Source organism: Andrena cerasifolii, chromosome 15 (genome assembly GCF_050908995.1).
Source record: "Andrena cerasifolii isolate SP2316 chromosome 15, iyAndCera1_principal, whole genome shotgun sequence".
In the NCBI taxonomy this organism is placed as follows: domain Eukaryota; kingdom Metazoa; phylum Arthropoda; class Insecta; order Hymenoptera; family Andrenidae; genus Andrena; species Andrena cerasifolii.
Genome location: NC_135132.1, coordinates 2,153,251 through 2,172,589, shown reverse-complemented (window position 1 = coordinate 2,172,589; position 19,339 = coordinate 2,153,251). Strand labels below are relative to the sequence as shown.

Sequence of the window (19,339 nt, the reverse complement as noted above, 5' to 3'; positions counted from 1 at the left end):
TTCCAGGGTGAACAGATCCAACACTTTATATCAGAGTGCCATTTATGCTGTGTGAAAGCAGCTTTTACTTGCTTACAAGGGAAGATCCCGAACCCGAAAATTCAAAATATTCTGAAACTTTGTGAATATGTAGGGGATTTCCTCCTGATTACAACGCAATTTTTGTTTGCTGCCCAAATTCACTCGAGCGGGGGTGTAATTGACCCCTGAAAATCCGGTTATTTCTCGATTTTCTGTTATAACTCGTGAACTGTAAAATATTTTTTTTACCAAATGATAGATCTAATTAAAAGAAGTAACTTTTGTCTTGAAATTTTTTTTCTATCTCTTACATTTTGCGAGTTATAACACAAAATCGGAAAATAGCCGAATTTTCGGGGGTCAATTTCACCCCCTTCGAGTGAATTTGGGCAGCAAAGAAAAATTGCGTTATAATCAGGAGGAAATTCCCTACATATTCACAAAGTTTCAGAATTTTTTGAATTTCCGGGTTCGGAATGTTCTCTTGTTAGAAATTTCCAGTTCTCATTCAGTAGTAGTTTTAAATATTTATTTCAGTGGCAGTAATATAACGATCATTTTAATGCTACATTTTCCTTTAGATATGTTTATTTCGATGAAAATGCTGTTTCATCACGTTCCTATTTAATTTCAATTTTTTTAGAAAAACTTGCGTGGACTGCATAAATCACGTTATTCCATGCAAAGACGATTAGACATTTTAAAAACATGTACTATGAAACAAGATTGTTAAATTTAAGAAAATAACATGTATTCCTATATGCTTTTATTCAGCATTAATTACATTTTTTAAATTTATGGTTCTTTTATCTACAAAATTCATTACCAATCTTTATTATACGCAGAGAAACTGAAAACTATGTGTCACGTGAAGTTTTTCAATTTTGCGTCAAGCTGTATACTTAGTATAACAAAATGAATGCTCAATGTATAATGTCGTTCCTTACTTATTGAAAAGACAAAAGTCGAAGATCTGCGAGTAACGGAGTGGAATTTCCCTCCTTCCTGACACACTGGAGAGCTGAAATGCACTTTATCGAAAAAACGAAAATACACATAATAAGAATGTTTCGTTGAAATAGACTTAAGTCAAAATGTTTTCTAACCATAAAGAGACTACTTTGTATGGGGTTTGGTCTTTAGAGGCTAGACTGTATGTTTGTCATATGACATGGTGTATTACATTTTCTTTCCCATGTTAGCAATTACATTTGGTCTTCCAATAAGTGATACGTATGGAACTATAAAATTACATGACTTTTATTGCCTTGATGTTGATATTTCGAATAACTGTAATTTGTACTAACAGTTACAATTCATGATTAAAAAATATGTTAAAAATGTACTCTTTCTGGGAAAGTGCAATAAAGTATGGGAAATAAATATAAAACAAGCCCCTGTTTGAATAAACATTCCACGCCAGGGTTGCCAGATCAGGCCTGATCTCTTGCCGGAGATTTCAATTTTCTTGAGGATTGCAGTCGGGCGGGAGGGTGAGGAGTGAGAGAAAAAAGGGTCAATAAGAAAACAGACATCTAAAATTCATTATAATAATGACTTCTTATGAAGGAGTAATAATAATAATAAAAGTATTATGAATACTTATTCGAATTTGTTACAGATTTGAATAGTTTTTTTATTTTTGTATGGCATGCAACACCAGTGCAAGTGCGTGCCTGCCGAATTCGCTAATATTCTCTATTCTGCTGGAGATTTTTATTGTGCCTGCCTGAGGCCAGAGACAACGGTTCAAAACCTGAGACTCCGGCTGAATGCCGATGATCTGGCAACCTTGTTCCACGCTATGCTTGCAAAATTTCCAACATTTATTAGCCACATGTTGTGCCAAGGCGTCTGGGGTCGAGATTCTGGCTAGAATCTCGGGGTGTTCCGGGTCGTCCTTGACAGTCGTCGTCCAACGGGCTCCGAAAGATTCAGGTGAAAATGCCGGGACGGGAATATTCGGTTGGAAACCGAAGGTAGGGGATCGTTGCGGGTTAAAGAGTTGGAACTCACTGTAAGGTTAAATAAGTTTATTCTGTCCGGATCTGGATGACAGGCGAAGCGCGTACTGTATCGTGTGTGTGCTATTGATCAGAGAGCCGGCTCATGGTTTGTACAGAGTCTTATAGCTAATTCGGAGCGAAGCGGGGACCAGAGGAGTCACCGCCTTCGGGTTGTTTTTCGGCGTTTTCGTTGGAAACCAGGGATTGTAACCGTAACCCTAAGCCGGTTCGGTTCTCAGTACCGTAGGCTGACCCGCATAACCGAATAACCCTAGGAATCCATGCACAGAGTTACCCGGTTAACCCGCTCTCAGAGCGGGTTACAGTAATACGGTAGAGGGCGTAGTTTTTCCCTAAGTTCGTGAAATCGAGCTGTACTTATGAGTTTTTATCTCAGAAACTATATATCGCATTAGGTTCATTCTTTTTTTATTTTAATGTAGAAGGTTCTGCCTATTTGAATAATATTTTTTGAAATTGTAAAATTATTTATGTAACGTCAAATAATAAAGAAATTTTTATTTTGCAAATTTCTCCTCGAGGTGACATGTTTCTGAAAATTTGACGCTGAAAATTTTACAGAGGGTTAAAAAAGTAAAAAAACTGTTTTTCGCGAACATCTCGTTATCTAGCAGGTTTACATAAAAAATAGTTATTATGAAATTTATAGCTTAGGAAACTGTCTACAAGAAAGGCCCTATGAGTATTGTTCGTAAGAGTAACCATTTTCATGTCGGATTACCAAGTTTCAACCCCCGTACTTTTGACAAGGGAAGATCTCGAACCCGGAAATTAAAAAAATTATGAAACTCTGTAAATATGTAGGGGATGTCCTCCTGAGTACAACGCAATTTTGTTCGCTGCCCAAATTCCTTTCAAGAGGGTGCAATTCACCCCTGAACATTTATCCATTTTGTATTATTACTCGCGAACTGTAGGAGATAGAAAACAGTGTTCAGAAAAAAGTTACTTCTTTTAATCAGGACTAACATTTGGTAAATTATAGTTCTTACAGTTTTTACGGTTCGCGAGTTATAACACGAAATAAAAAAAAAACGGATTCAGAGGCCTCGCGCATTCGGCGTGTAATTTAAATTATAAAAATTCGCTCTGCATTCCTATAGTTTTCCATAATTTATCCGGTTACGATTCGCATTTTATTATCGAGGAAATAGCTACTGCATTTGAAGGCAGCGTACCCATAACTAAAGAAAAATATATTTCATTTACGAAAAATGTCAAAGACACGGCTGAATAATCAGAGACGCGAAATTGTATAAAGCTACGGTTTATCGATTCGTACAAATTTCTAAATAGCAGTCTCGACAAATTGGCATCTTTTCTCAACAATGACAAATTGAAGATTTTAAGATCTGAATATGAAAAATTATCCGCTGAAGATTTTCATTTACTGACGCGAAAGGGTGTCTTTCCGTTCGAATACCTTGATTGCGCGAACAATCTGCAGGACCCGTGCTTACCGCCGCGCGACTCATTCTACAATTCGTTAACGGGTGAGGCTGTATCCAAGAGCGATTATGCACACGCCGAGGACGTCTGGCGGCGTTTCAACATTAAAACATTGGGCGAATACAGCGACTTGTACTTGAAAACAAATGTCTTGTTATTAGCTGATATTTTTGAAAATTTTCGCGACAGTTGTATCAAGAGTTATGGATTAGATCCCGCGTATTATTATACTTTGCCAGGCTTCACATGGGACGCTATGCTAAAACATACCAAAATTACGTTCGAATTACTCACCGACATCGATATGGTCATGTTTATCGAACGCGGTATACGTGGCGGTTTAAGCCAATGTTCCGGCAGATATGCAGAAGCCAATAACAAGTGCATGCAGTCTTACGACCCATCAAAACTATCGTCGTACTTGATGTACTTTGACGAGCCAGCGGCGGTGGCCGCGATGGAAACACCGGTTCTCGTTCGATCACCGAAGTTAAGCATCGTGGGGCGCGTATCGGGGAAAGATGGGTGACCGTTTTTCTCCTGGTGCGTTGCTTGCTGCTGGCAAACTTACGGGTAGGTTTCCCCGGTTGCGAACGTTTATAATTAGTGACCGTGTTATGGCCTGCCCAAAAGCAAAAATTCCTTACGGTGAATCCCATCGAGTTAAGACGTGGTCTTTCAGACCTCACTCTGCTTTCCGTCCACCCTGTGGCCTGCACGGTGGTCTCCGAGAAAGAGATTAAATGCTCACTCCATCTTGCTTGGTTTCAATGCTGCTATAGAGGAAACTCTGAGGCGCAGCGCGTCAGTTCGACCTTGAATAAACCGACACTATCTTCTGATCTACTTTGACGTAAACAATTTGTATGGATGGGCAATGTGTCAACCTTTGCCATACGCCAAATTTCAATGGGTCGACAATGTCACGAAGTTTGACGTGTCATCAATCGCTGTCGATTCGCCCACAGGTTACATTCTGGAGGTAGATTTGGAATATCCGCAACGTCTGCACGATGCTCACACCGATCTACCGTTCTGCCCGACGCGTGCCAAACCACCTGGCAAAAAACAGGACAAGGTACTCGCGACATTATACGATAAGCAGCGTTACGTTATCCACTATCGCAACCTGCAGCAGTGCACGCGTCACGGTCTTCGTATTACAAAGATACACCGCATAGTTCAATTCGCCCAATCCCCCTGGCTCCGCGGATATATTAAACTTAATACGCGATTTAGAACATGCGCGACAAACGACTTTGAAAAAAAATTGTACAAATTGATGGAAAACGCGGTATTTGGTAAAACTATGGAAAATGTGCGGAATCGTGTGAATGTAAAACTTGTAACACACTGGGATGGACGATTCGGTGCAGAGGCAATGATCGCAAAACCAAATTTTCACAGCAGAAGCGTATTTTCGGAGAATTTAATCGCCGTCAAATTGCGTAAACTCGAGGTGAAATTCTATAAACCAATATATGTGGGTATGTGCATTCTGGACATATAAAAAATTTGTTTGTATGAATTTCACCACGATTACATGTCTCCCCTGCACCATCAAAATTCTAAAGTAATGTACACCGAGATAGTCTGATTTATCATATCCAATGCGAGGATGTCTACGAGATGATGAAACGCAATATTGGTAGGTTCGATACAAGCGATTATCCAGCCAGTAACGCGTACGATATACCGCTTGTAAATAAGAAGATTCCGGGGTTGATGAAAGACGAGAACAATGGGGCGATAATGACTGAATTCGTAGGGCTTAGAGCAAAAATGTACGCACTGCGAGTAGATGGTAAAGAAGATACGAAAAAGGCGAAAGGTGTCAAAACTAATGTCGTAGCCCGGACGATAACTTTCGACGATTATACGCAGTGCTTGCAAAACGAGATTGAAATGGTTCGCCGACAATCGTGTATAAGATCCAAATTGCGCAAAGTGTATACCATATCGGAATCGAAAATCGCTCTAAGTCCATACGACGACAAGCGGTATATCGTTCCCGATTCAACTGACACGTTACCATGGGGACATTACAGGATACCATTGTAAATAGAAATTATTATGTAAAATAAAATTATCCACATACGTATAGAACATACAATTGCATTTATTAAACATGTACACATATATTTTTGTCTATCCAAGAGTTGTGCGAATGGTCAATCCCTAACCATTTCACGTATACCCTTCTTACGTTACACTTTTCCACTAGATACACATTGGGATTGGCGACGCGATGTAACTCGTGTTCATAGAATCCTCCATGTTGGATAAATATTGTCAACTCTGCTCTGAGATGGCGCTGAGAGCGCCGTCACACGCCAAGCGGGTCTTCCCCTTGGCGTATATTTCTTATATTCTTTGTTCCCTTTCTGACTTTCTTTTGTTCTTATATATAACCTTTTTGATCAATGTAACGTGTGCGAGGTACACCTCGATTATCTCAATAAATACATTACTCTATTATTTTTGCAACACTCCAGCAACAGGTTTTCCGCAGGAATCGTGGAGCAGATAAATTACGGGATTAGTTGTCTGCACTTTGACTATCTTGAAGACCTCTGTTGTCCAATTCGGCGTATAGCCTTTATCGAAGATGGTTTTAAATTTGCTCACGCGCACAAACTCGCCCAACTTGAATCTCGCTGGAGCACCAATCTTTATGTTCTTGTATACCGTGCTTAACAGCTTATCGGCGATCGCAGGGGTAACATCGCAAGGTCGCATTCCGATAGTTCTATGTTTACGTGCATTATACTCTACAACTAGACGCGGTAGCACATCGATCCATCTACAGGTTCCATTGAGCGCAAACAGTTTCCACATGTTGTTCTTCAAAGTACGATTGAACCGTTTTACGACGGAGGCCTGCATCACCGAATACGTCGAATAATGATTAATACTATGTTTTATCAAAAGTTTCTGTACATCGGTGTTGTAAAATTCTTTTCCTTGAGCGGTTTGCAAATTTTTCGGATACCGATCTCTAAATATCTTTGCGAACGCTTTAGTCACCTCAGCACCACTTTTAGTCTTCAGCGGCACAGCCCATGCATACTTGCTCAGCACATCGATAACGGTGAGTATGTAGTGGTGACCTTGGTTGAATGGCGAGTAACGACGCATTTCTACCACATCAGCTTGCCACAGATCATCATATCCATGCACTATGACGCGTCTACGGGGAAAATGTCTTCCAGCTGGGGCATACAATTCCTCCACAAGTTGTTGCTTTTTGTAACCATGGTTTCCTTTTCTCGATTGAATTGGCGTAGAGCTTAGGAGTGAATTTTCTGGTGACATGCATGGTGGTTTCCTATGTGTCTGGTTCGTTGAGTTCCCCTTCGGTCGGATTTTTGTTTTAGGTGTTAAGGTTTCATTCGATTCAATGTTCGTACTAATCGGTGATGATATGTCAGCTTCTGTCGCAGCGGTATTTCCCGCAATATGTTTTAAGGGCTCGGTAACAGGTTTAAAGTATCTCTTCAACGGGATAGCTTCCTCCATCTTGCCAGTTTTCAAAGCCTGACGTTTCTTGCGAATGGATTCGCTCGTTCTTGCAATTTCCTTCGCTATTCTCTCGCGATCCCTAATCTCCAGAATACTGATCATCGCTGTATTCTAGATTCCAGAAGATGCTTCCTCACCGATATACCAATGACGACTAACCGCCTCACGGTATCGCGGACTCATTAAATACCTTTCTATAAAGTCCAATGAACATCGAATTATCCTTGTCTATTACTACGTAGCCATGTTTGTGTTGCCAACAATTACGACATAACACGTAGAAATCCCTGTAAGACACGTCAGTGTTTACATGACCGTTGTACACATGTTTCAAGTTGGTACCATCCTACTTAAACAGAATCAGCAGATTCGCATTGTCGCATATAAGATGATTGGGAATTTTTGCATACGTCTGACAGAGATTAGAAGCAGTATATCTTTTAATAAGAAACGTATGACATTTATAACATCCTTGCCTACACAATCCTCTGTATATATTATTTATCTCGTAAGACGTGGAATACGAAGTTTTAAAATTTTATTAAAATTTTACAGCAGAGTCATACCGTAAACTGGGGGAACATTGGCAGCACGGGGTAACATTGGCATACGCCGAGATTACATTGTTTTACGTCAGATTAGTAAAACTTAACCTGTTAATGTTATTTATATGTAATGCTATTAATGCTATTAAGATGTAAAAAATAAAATAAAATAAACAAATTTAAGTGTCAATGTATCTTACTGGATTCAAATTAGTAAAACTTAACCCGTTAATACTATCTATATGATGTGCCAATGTTACCCCGGTACACTAACGTTTTTAACATGTATTAGAGAAGGAAAAGGACAAAAATTTTATGCATTTTGACACTTGTAGTACAATCACAAAAGATGCAATGCTATGATAGGATACTTAAAGCAAATGTAAACATAATGTTTCAAAAACTTGCCAATGTTCCCCCAGTTTATGGTATCCTATGTGAAATGATATCCGATATTTGTCCATGCGAATATTTCTACTACGAAACTCATGCCGACTGAGCGCCATTGACATAGCAAGTAATTGGTAAAAATAAATTATTAATGTAGGCATTGGTGGTTGGGAACGGACTGTGGTGCGATTGGCACATAGGTGACGCCCCGTTAGTTTCGGTATATGTAGAGTTCAGAAAAGAGTAACATCTGAGGTCTGCAGAACTAACTTTAAATTTAATATCTCAATTTATGAAAGTACAAATACAGAAATAACTAGCCTATTGTTTATCAACACCATGAATTTTAAAAGGAGCATTAAATACAGTATCAAATAAACAGTTTGCAAAAGCTTTTCATAACAATTATGGTTAAAAAATTGATAAAAGAAAAATTAAGAGGGAGTAATTTTTCCTCATTTTTCAGCGCAAATTGCATTCCGATATCTTTTATAGTTCAAAAGATATACGGAAAAGGCCCCAAGTTCTTCAACCCGGGCCGGGAAATTCCGAATAGATAGCTCTTTGCGACGTTAATTTGAAAGGGACCAACCTAAAATTTTCGAAGCTCGGGCATCACTGCTGTCCAGATGTCGCTGGCAGCTCTCCGAACGCCGTGCGGGTGCATGGTTGTAGTGGAATGCGTCCGTGAGGCGCTGGTGCATTCTTACCTGTTCGCGCGAGCGCGGGGTGCAGGATAAAATGCTGACCCTGTATGGTATTGTCTCGAGCTTCCCAGTGTTGCCCCAACACAGTCACCGAAAAGGCCCTGTTTATGTTGTTATGACACACCCGACAGGTAAATGATCGCTTGGCCGCGACTGTCATACACAGCTCAAGGGGTGGGTCAAAATGGACTCAGGCGCAGGATACGGAGGGTTAATTGAGATTTGTATGTTTAAATTTTTTATGCAAAAATAATAATTTTGGTTAAAGTTATAATGGTAGCAGTAAGAGGGGTTTAAAAAAAAATGATATTGGCGAACATGATTCTGGCTGTCGTAGTCATCGGAAGCAAAACACGTACAATTTTTCTTAATCTACACCAGGAATCATTTAAGAAGGAACCCGTTTCGCGCATGTAGAATGAGCTCATTGGCTCCGAAAAGGCGTTGGTGGGGGTACAGCCAATAGTGGCTTCTCCCGGCACCAATGAGCGCCAACCTGCGCAGAACCGGTCTAATCTCGTCGGTCGGCTGGTTCCTTCTTAAATGACAGGGAGTATATATGAGTGTGGTTATCGTATGAACTAGAATGAAGTAATTATTTGCAAAAATCCAATTTAGCAACACAGAAAACTAACAAATGCTTTTCCCAAAAATTAATGTTTTCATTTGAAATACAACAGTTTTTGTGCTTTTCAACATTTTTCATTCATTTTAGTTCATACGATAACCAAACTCATATATATTAAGCAAAATTTTGCGTTTTTTGTTTCAGATGACGACAGCCAAAATCATACTTACTACTACCATTATAACTTTGAACCAATTTACTATTATTGCATACAAAAAATTGAACACATTTTTCAAATTTCAATTAATAAAAGTACAAAGTTTGGAATTATAATACTCAATAGTTTTCTTTAAAAAATTCCCCAAAATGTGCCTTATTTTCGGAGCGTCAAACTCTGAAGACCCCTGCCGCCGGCAGCGTGTATATTACACAGCCAAACGCTCTGCTCCCACTACTCCAGCCGCTCCCCACTCCGTTGGCGGACTCGCTTGTCCTTCAACGAGCTCGAACTGAGCTTCGAGCTCGAATGTGCGCTCGCGCCCGGAATTGGGGGCCCTATGCATACAGTGTATGTAAAGGAAAGTCACCAAGTAAAATCTATACCTATTAGAGTTAAGACAATCTTGAGTTTTTACTAATTTACCCATCCTGTTCCTGGAAGCTTACAATACATACTTCAATATCATCAAAATCCCTGACATCCAGGTATATACAAACGTGATCGAGTCGGTGTGAAATGGCCCATACGCAGCCTGGACCCGGTTTTACAGTGATGTCCCATTATAAGCACGCCACTCGGGAGGGACAGGGCGGTGTCGTACCGAAACGTCATGCTCTTCGACTCGCCTTTCGTCTTCGCCGTCCTTTTTTAGTTATACCTACTACTATGACTTGTCACTGTCATGTGCCCTCTCGCTCTCTTTCTTAGTCTCTCGCACGCGTCGCGGCGACTACAGAAGTAGCGGGGATAGAAATGTTCTCTTAACGAAACGGAGGGCCTATGCTCTTAACGGGACAACACTGTACTTCCCCAGCTCCGGATTCATCAAAATAACACGGTATGTATACATATACATCCAATTATTGAGCACCGAAAGAAATGTTCCAAGTCTCCGTCTTGTGCCTCAACATACTTAGGCTCTGATAAATTCCAACACTGAATCACTCAGCTACGCTGAAAAATACTAGGTGTTGTTCAGATAAGATAAATGCATCTAAAAATAAAGATCTAAAATATTTGAAGCCGTGTATGGAAGCAGAAAACGAACACTTGGAACGTTCATTTTACTCTTAAGTATAGGTAAGTATGTACATATGTAACAGTGTGTAACAGTGTGTAACAGTGTGTAATAGTTTCAAAAGACGAAGCTTTAACACGATTTTCCCGCGACATTTTGAATAATGCGCCCTATGCGTTTAGCACATTATTCTGTATAGAGTAAAACTAACTACATTACGGAAATTTTTTTAAAAAATCGGTAACCCAGACACGCTGTTACCAACGCATCCTTTTTACTCAATTTTATCACAACTAGTTTTGACCGTTAGGTAAAAACCTAAAAACAGATGTTATGGTAAAAATACGGCTGCGATAAATAATAGAAGCTATAGATAAGTTTTGTACAAGGTGTAACTGAAATAAGTGGCGAAACTTTAGAAATGTACATATTCTACTCACCTCACTTTTTTCGCGGGATTTTTGCACGAAAAAATCAGGATTTCAACTTTAAATAGCCGCCATTTTGTTTTAAATTAATATTTCGGAAATTCCCTCCGTTAATCGGAGGATACATTAATATACTAACGAAATCTTCTTTGTTTTTTTATTTTAAATAATCTAGTTCCGAATGGCAGTACTCGCCGCAAAACCAAATTTTTAAAAATGCTTTTTGGATGTCGGTTGTTACTTTATTATAAACGTAAATATTTTTCTACTAAATAATTACGAAATGTTCTTCAAATGTTGCTCTTTTAAGCGCAAAAAGTTTTGTAAAAATATATGCTTCCGCGTCTTCAAAAAAAATTCACAAATATTCGCCTCTTTTGGGCCGCCGGACTAGGTATAACCCCTTAATAGCAGGGGTTAAGGTTTCGACCAATGCAATTCATCCCACAGCTAGATACTGTTCTGGGCAGAAAGCCTCCACGCTGAAAGATTAAGATAAGTAGAATACGCTCCTAAAGTTTGACCAATCGTGTGATAAACGGTTTATGTGCCATTCCCTCTATAGCAGGAGTATTTCATGAAGAAGAATCGACATTTCAAAATTGTGTCATTTTAATTTAATAACAAGCTTCATAATACTATTGGACATCAAACTGGTAATTATACTTATTGATATTTCACAATCTATACAAACGTTTACTACTTTTCTATCTTACAACATTCACTATGAGATTACTACGAAACTACACTGTTCATTCTGTTGATGAGGAGTATTCAAACAAATCTTGATTACACCGTCATTTATATTATCGAGAATAGAATTAAATTATTTACACTTACGAAAATCTCGAATTTAATATTCGTACTCGTTGCAGCTATAGCTGAAACTATCACTGTGTCAATACTGACTTCATCGTACCGGGTTCTCTGAGAAACACCAAATTTCAAATGTAAAGAAAGACGCTCTTAACTCTGTACATTGTCAACCCTAATTATTATGACTATCCCTGCATTTCTCAATTAAACAATGGGTATTCGTAGTTACTACGCGCTTCAAATATTCATATTCTATGGCATTCTTATTTTTCCAATGAATGCTCAATTTTTATAATTTTCCACCATTATCCCTTCAGATTATGGATATCGTTAAAAAAAAAATACTCATACGGAGCAGGAAAATTGAAGATATCTATTTTAAAATTGAATAATTTATTACGAGCCAAATAAAATGATAGAAGTACACGCCTTCCTTATATATCATAGTTCGTTAAAACCACTTACACGATGTATTAAATAACCGAAAATTTCAGCTTACAACTTGGAAATTAGTACTACAAATACCCTCATATTTAATCAATTAAGATCCTTATATCTAAACAAACCAGTCAAATGCGTAGTTTCTTTGACCATTAATGTATAGGTAACAATAGCTTTATATCATTGACTATTACTGGTTTTACGAATAACATATAAATAACATGATTATTTTGACTAAGTTCCGTAGTATATCATTCTCTGGTATACAGTCTGAAGATGTTTTCTATGATCGATCAAAACCACTATGAATCCTTTATGCACTCACATTAAGCATAAGTTTGGTGCTTTACAATCAGGAATTTTAAGAATGTGTTTGTTCAAGTTTTATACTGAATTCAGCGAAAAATTTACATGCCCCGTTGGAAGGATTATCTTGCACCTTGTTTAGCTTTGTCTGGTTGGTCTTGCTGTTTTTTAAGTTGTTTTTCTCTCATTCGTTCGGCATCTCTAAAATTACAAAAGCAATTTTATGTAACCAGATGCATACGGAATCGTTCAGAAATGTAAATTTTATTCTTTTGGTACATACATTTGAAATAATTATAATTGAAACTACTTGGTCTATGGGAAAGGTCCATTGCTTTTATTCATAACATGTTTGTCCATAACGAATCGGACAGTTTTTAACTGCTACAGATTTTCTCTGAGTCTATTACACACAGATGAAGCTACGAAGTAGTATAAATCATTAACCACGTCAGCTGGAATTGGTGTACATTAACTATCAGTGGCTGTCAACCGTGTGATAATAGTACATCTCTAAAAACTAAAATAACATGTGCAGTTCCGACGAGCTTGGGATATTCTTTCGAAATGATAGACCCACAGCAATGTATGTACCATGATTGTTACCGATTCTACCATCGAGAAACCAGCATGTCCGCTGCATGCCATGGCAGTGTAAGCGATCGACAGTCGGACGAATTAAATATTTCCATTAAAACTTTCTATCGTGACAACACTCACCCACGTACAGAAACCGAGTTTCAAAAAATGCCCCATTACTTGGATTAGAAATTAAGCAGTCATCCATTATATCCTTTCAAATTGGTAAGTACTTTCATCGCCACGCAATATTCTCGCGCATTGGCGCAAAAGGATGCTGTGCACGAACGCTCGAGTGCAAATGGTCAAATGGTAAAAAATGCAACAGTAACAACAAAGTCGCATATACAGTGCCTAAACATTTTCCACTGTGAAACTGATCTTTCTGGGAACGGGAGAAATAAGCTCTCCATAAAATGGCAACGAGTCCTAAATAACAATGGGCATTATTTATATCGTAACAGAACTTTCCCAGAGATTTATGTTACAACTATATTAGATTCGGTTAACCATTATCGTATTCACTGAGAGAAATTAAACATTTAATAGCATAATTTTAAAATTCTTTCGAAAAGTTTCAGTCAGGGGTTTAAAACAGTTATGATATCGGTTTCAGTTCTTGAAACAGTTATGAAGAACCGATATTCTGGATAATTGTTATAAGGAACCAAAATTTCTGACTACATCGATTTCAGTTATGGTTCTAGAACCGATATTATATCGGTTATAACGGTTCTAGAATTTTTTCAGTTCTAAAACGGTTCTGGAGTCGGTTGATTTCGGTTCGTAAATTGATTCTTATATTGTTCCTACGGAATTGTTATTTGTTTTAACTCTCCGATGGCTGTGCATTAGGGCGGAGTGATACTACATAGGCGAAAATTTAAATTTGAATTTTCAGTTAGCCTGGGTGTGGGACTCCCCCTATAGGCGAAAATTCAAATTTGAATTTTCAGTTGGCCTGGGTGTGTGTGGAGTAATTGTCTTTTGATTAACCAAACACAACTGTAAAAAAATTTTGGAAAAATAGTCATGTCTGCAGGTTCCTTTTTCTCCTAAAAATGATTATATACTAGCTGATCATATAAATATTTTTAGGAGATAAAGAAACCTGCAGACATGAATATTTTTTCAAAATTTTTTTTACAGTTGTGTTTGGTTAATCAAGACAATTATCCCACACACAGCCAGGTCAACTGAAAATTCAAATTTAAATTTTCGCCTATAGGGGGACTCCGGGAGAGTTGAACCACCTTTTACTATTCGGTCCAAGAAATCTAGTAAGAAATGCATCGATTTTATATTTATGTCACAGTAAAGCCTTGTTATCAGACTATAATTTGAGGGTTATATCATTTCAATAAGTTAATAAATGTAAGCACTAAATTAAATTTTATAAAAAATGAGATTTGGCTCATCTCTCCTCGAGCGCCGAGAGATATGATGCACCATGTGGGGAGATTTGACCATACTCTAGTAACTCGGGAACAAATAAAAAAGAACAACAATTTGCTTTAGTTTATAATAACTAGCCACAAACTTTAGACACTATAATAATTATCTTACATACTTGAATTGAGCTTTTACTTTGTATTTCACACTGAACACGAAGAAACACGTTTTCCCGACTCACAGTTAAAGCGGACTACCGATCGTCATTTTGTCACGTGACATGGTAACGGTAAAGAATTCGCACGCTATGGCTTGACAACCGCCCGCCTACCGCGAAATTTAAAACAGATATTTGAAGCGGCTCAACTCTCCCATATGATCACGTTTCCCGGACTCCCCCTATAGTATGATTATATAATCATTTTTAGGAGAAAAAGGAACCTGCAGACATGAATATTTTTCCAAATTTTTTTTACAGTTGGGTTTGGTTAATCAGAAGATAACTATCCCGCACCCAGGCCAACTGAAAATTCAAATTTAAATTTTCCGCTCCGCCCTCCTACTGTGCATGAATTTATTTTGCTAACCCAATTTGAATGTTTTGATATGTAGCTGTTTATTACTCCGTGGCGGAATCCGCTTGACCGTGAAAGTGTGAAAGCTTGCGTTTGTTTCAAAGTCATCGTGTGGTGCGAATGCGGACGACTGCTCCTATACAATGTATAGGTAATTTGCTCCGCTGAACTCTGAAACGGGCCTAACGTAAACAATTTTTAGCTTAAGCCAATCATCGCGGGTTGAGATGTTTGGAGAAGCTCTTGTACAAAAAAAAACGTGCACGGCCATCCGAGAGTTGAAACAGTGCGATAAAATAAAAGCATCATTTCTGATTAAATTGTAGGTTATTGAATTTCTTAAAATAAATTCGTAAAATACAGTAATCTGCAAGCGTAACATCTACTTATTTCAATTCCTGTAAAATCGATGCGAGAATCAAATCCAGAACCGTTCTAGAACCGTTATAACCGATACAATATCGGTTCTGTAGAATCGTGACCAAAATCGATACAGTCAGAAATTTCGGTTCCTTATAACAGTTATTCAGAATATCGGTTCTTCATAACCAGGGCTTGAAACGGTTCCGAAAATAACTGTTTAAAACTGTTATATAAAGGTTCTGATTAAAACACGGTTATGGAGAACTTTTACTTCAAATAACTGTTATGAAGAACCGAAATTTCCAACTATTATCTGTTTCGGTTACAGTCCCTATTTCCCTCTTCATATCAGCTACATAAACGTTATTTTTTCGGTTCTATATCGGTTCCAGGATCAATTCTTAAGGTAAATGTGCCTTATTTCGGCCCCTACCTAATAGTCAGCCTTTTCAGAAATAAATTGTTTAGAAATAAGAAATTAGGAATAAAATATTTAAACGAAACAATGATCAGTGTACTCTGTCTTTCGAATGTGGGAAGTTTCATGCCTTTAGCGGTAAAAATATGAACTGCAGAAAACTTTACTGTGTTGGCGATTGGATGGTTGACGACTGGTGAGTCAATTTGAATTAATTTAGTACTATAGGCGATACTTGGAAATAGTGTATACCAACACTAATACGAAGGTTTTTATGTTCAAATTTTGAATACGCGATTAATAGCATTCGAATGAACTTTTCGTGAAATTATAATTGCATTTAAATTTAGGTTAGTAAGTATTTTTGACGTGGCCAAGTATTGGCATTTAAAATATAAAGAAAATCAATCCTCAGCAGCCCCAGTTGGCTACAGGATATTGTTAAGAAATCGCCAATTTGAACCATATTTACCAAACAAATAAAACTCACTTTCCGGAATCATCCGTTTTTATTGTTTCCCGCCAAAATTAATGTAACACCAGTGGTCGGTCGTCTAAAACACAAAACGAACACAAAACCGCTGACCACTAGACGATTGGTCTAGTAGTCGGCCGTTATAATTTAAATAATTAGAATTTAAAAAAAAAAGAAATTTTTAAATTTTGAGTACACACATCATGAATTTTGAACTACTTAACATTCTGTCGATTAACAATAACTATACTATAGGGTGGCAGATACATGTATCACCTGATAGAAGAACCTGGCTGACTACTGGCATATGAAAGGCTGGAGTTAGGATTTTACTGGTTGACTATTCGTAAAAAGGACGTTCCTGGGTATTTTAGATATTTTAAATAAAAATCGTCATACTATTAAAAAAGTCGTCCACACATTTGAAAAATAGATACTTTAAAGAATTTAACTGTCAATAACGCGTTTAAAAAATAGTATATTGATAATAACAACGCGTAACATGAATTTCCGCTTTCCCGTAAATGGCCGACTAGTGGCACAGTTACCCTACCGACAGTGAGAATATTCATGTATAATATGTAAGGGTGCAATTATGCCTCTGCTGTCTGTTAACATTGTAAAATTGTGCCGCCTGACGAGGGTTACTAAAAAATTGTCCAAACTATCCCTGGTCTTCCATTTGATTATATAATCATTTTTAGGAGAAAAAGGAACCCGCAGACATGATTATTTTTCCAAAATTTGTTTACCGTTGTGTTTGGGTAATCGAAAGACAACTACCCCGCACCCAGGCCAACTGAAAATTCAAATTTAAATTGTCCGCTCCACCCTAATGCACATATACAGTAATCTGCAGCTACAATAATATTAATTAGGGAAAAGTCGATACAAGAATTGATTCTAGGACCGCTTCGGACCTGATATAGAACCGAAAAAATAACTGTTATGGAACCGATACGAGGAAGGAAATAGGAACCGTAACTGAATAAGGTAATAGTTGGAAATTTCAGTTCTTCACAACAGTTATTCGGAATAAAGGTTCTTCAGAACCGAAATCGATATTATAACAGTTTTCAAACCCTGTTCATAACTGTTTCAGTCAGAACCGACATATAACTATTTGAAACAGTTATTTTCGGAACTGTTTCAATCCCTGGTTCCAGTACACAGTAGATATTCGCGAGTCCAGCTTTTTCATTATTACCGTGCTTTGCGCTGTTCCAATGAGAGACCCTTATTACTGTCTTGCTCGGCAGCTGATTTCTTTACAGTTTTTTTCATATTTTTGGCTCGTGCTAGTTCGCGCTGGTTTCCACCTACAATGAGAAGCATAACGTCATTAAATACGATAATAGAATAATGTAAGAAATTACATTTCGCAGCTTCATGTTAAAATAACATTTGCCAGTAAGAAACGCGTGTTTAAAATTACCGGGTGTAGTAAATTATAAGTGAAATGTATTTATCAAGTCTACGTACGAGACAATAAAATACAATTGTAAACGAACGTAAAAAGCCATTTTGAGAATTTTCTAGAACCGCCGGATTTTGGACCCCGAACTAAACAACTAAGCAATTTGTATACACGCGAAATATAAAATCAAATGTCTGTAATAAGACGAATAAGAGACATGGAAGCCGCAGCGTAAACGAGCTTACGTATACACGCGGAAAACAAACTATAAAACAGCGAAGTAAATCCTTAAACATAAAGAAAAAAGAAGGAGGTGAAATGTCGTTGCGAGTAATAAAAAATATGACGTCTAGGCGCATTTAAGGGGATTACGTTGCACGAATAGTGTAGATAAACAATAAAATTGTAATTCGTAAGAGAAACTTATAGGCAGATATTTGTTCTTCGATCTTAAGGTTATTCGGCAAACAAATGGCAGACGTAAAATATAAGTTGTTCCACGTTTTCTCCGTCATATTACAACGGCGCCACACGTTACAACAAGAAAATACTTGAAAAAAAACTTACGGGTCATTCTTTCAGTTCTTGATCTCCGATAAACAAGTACTTAAAAATTTAACCCCGAGCAAATGCTGCGAAAAAGCACAGCCGTGTACCAGCACTCTTCACGGTTGTAGATTAATTTCTGAACCAAAATAAGACTTGTGTCGCCCCTGTCGCCGAACATCGATGTATGTGCCATCTGTACAAAAGTTTGATTTCAATTGATACTTTTCAAACGCAGGTAAAATGATCACTTACTTCGTAAGTACAACCTAATTTGTAATTGAAACGCCAAATTTCAACTGTTACGTGACTTCATCCTAATATAAAGTTGTGAACAAAGTTTGCTATTCTTTCTTTAATATATATTCTGAAAAATGAAATTTTAAATCACTTATTTACGTATTACGTAATGTACACTATATATGTGTAATAAATACACTTAATATTACTACACATTTAAGTTACATAACAAAATTAATTATTTCGGAAATAGGTCACGGATAAATTGAAAGTTATCGTTTTTACGTTAATGCCCATACAGCATATAACATTGCAGTAATGTCTGAGCATTGCTGCAGTGCAAGATTTGCAATATTGCATTTCGACAATACTGCAGTGGCGGATTCAGGGGGGGGCGCCCCTCCCTCAACGGAAAGATACTTATTTTAATTTACAAAATACTTATTTTAACTTAGCAATATGAGAGAAAATATGATAAATTGATAAAAAAAAACACTTGTTCATTTAACATGAAAATATTATCGGGAAAGGTCCCTGGTTTATTTCTCAGACCTGCGCCCCCACCCCTCGCGAAAATCCCAAATCCGCCCCTGCAATACTGCTGATACATTACGGAAACGGTATTGCAATATTGCAGCAACGTTTATGCAAAAAAATGTGCTGTATGGGTATACTTTAATCGATAATTTATGTTTATATAATATATCAACTGATACGAACAATGTGCCATTTTTTGATAATTTCAGTGATCGTGAATTTAAATATTTGACAGGACCAGTGGCGGATTTAATGGGCGGTTGATGAGTAGTTGCCGCCTGGGCTACCTCAGGACCCCATCTTCCAAAAAATTATGATTTTATCCAAAACACTATATTT

The 19,339-nt window shown here is 37.6% G+C and overlaps 1 protein-coding gene and 1 pseudogene across 7 annotated transcripts; one reads left to right on the top strand and one right to left on the bottom strand.

The window, feature by feature from the left end:
* Nucleotides 1–4,342: 4,342 nt before the first annotated feature.
* Nucleotides 4,343–5,637, top strand: LOC143376927 (uncharacterized; annotated as a pseudogene).
* A 5,859-nt stretch (nucleotides 5,638–11,496) lies between these two features.
* On the bottom strand, nucleotides 11,497–18,419 carry LOC143376810 (putative SERF-like protein). Of its 7 annotated transcripts, none has more exons than XR_013087162.1 (5): nucleotides 18,245–18,416; nucleotides 17,468–17,579; nucleotides 13,179–13,314; nucleotides 12,742–12,978; nucleotides 11,497–12,659 (listed from the first exon to the last, which is right to left on the bottom strand). XR_013087162.1 is itself a non-coding variant. In XM_076827490.1 (3 exons), exons 1-3 carry the CDS (start codon nucleotides 18,249–18,251, stop codon nucleotides 12,581–12,583), a joined length of 198 nt encoding a protein of 65 aa, XP_076683605.1. In that variant the 5' UTR covers nucleotides 18,252–18,403; the 3' UTR covers nucleotides 11,497–12,580. The 7 variants fall into 7 exon arrangements, 2 of the variants coding, with proteins under 2 accessions (XP_076683605.1, XP_076683604.1); XR_013087163.1 differs by having other exon boundaries at nucleotides 12,742–12,971; XR_013087164.1 differs by having other exon boundaries at nucleotides 12,742–12,913.
* Nucleotides 18,420–19,339: the final 920 nt, after the last annotated feature.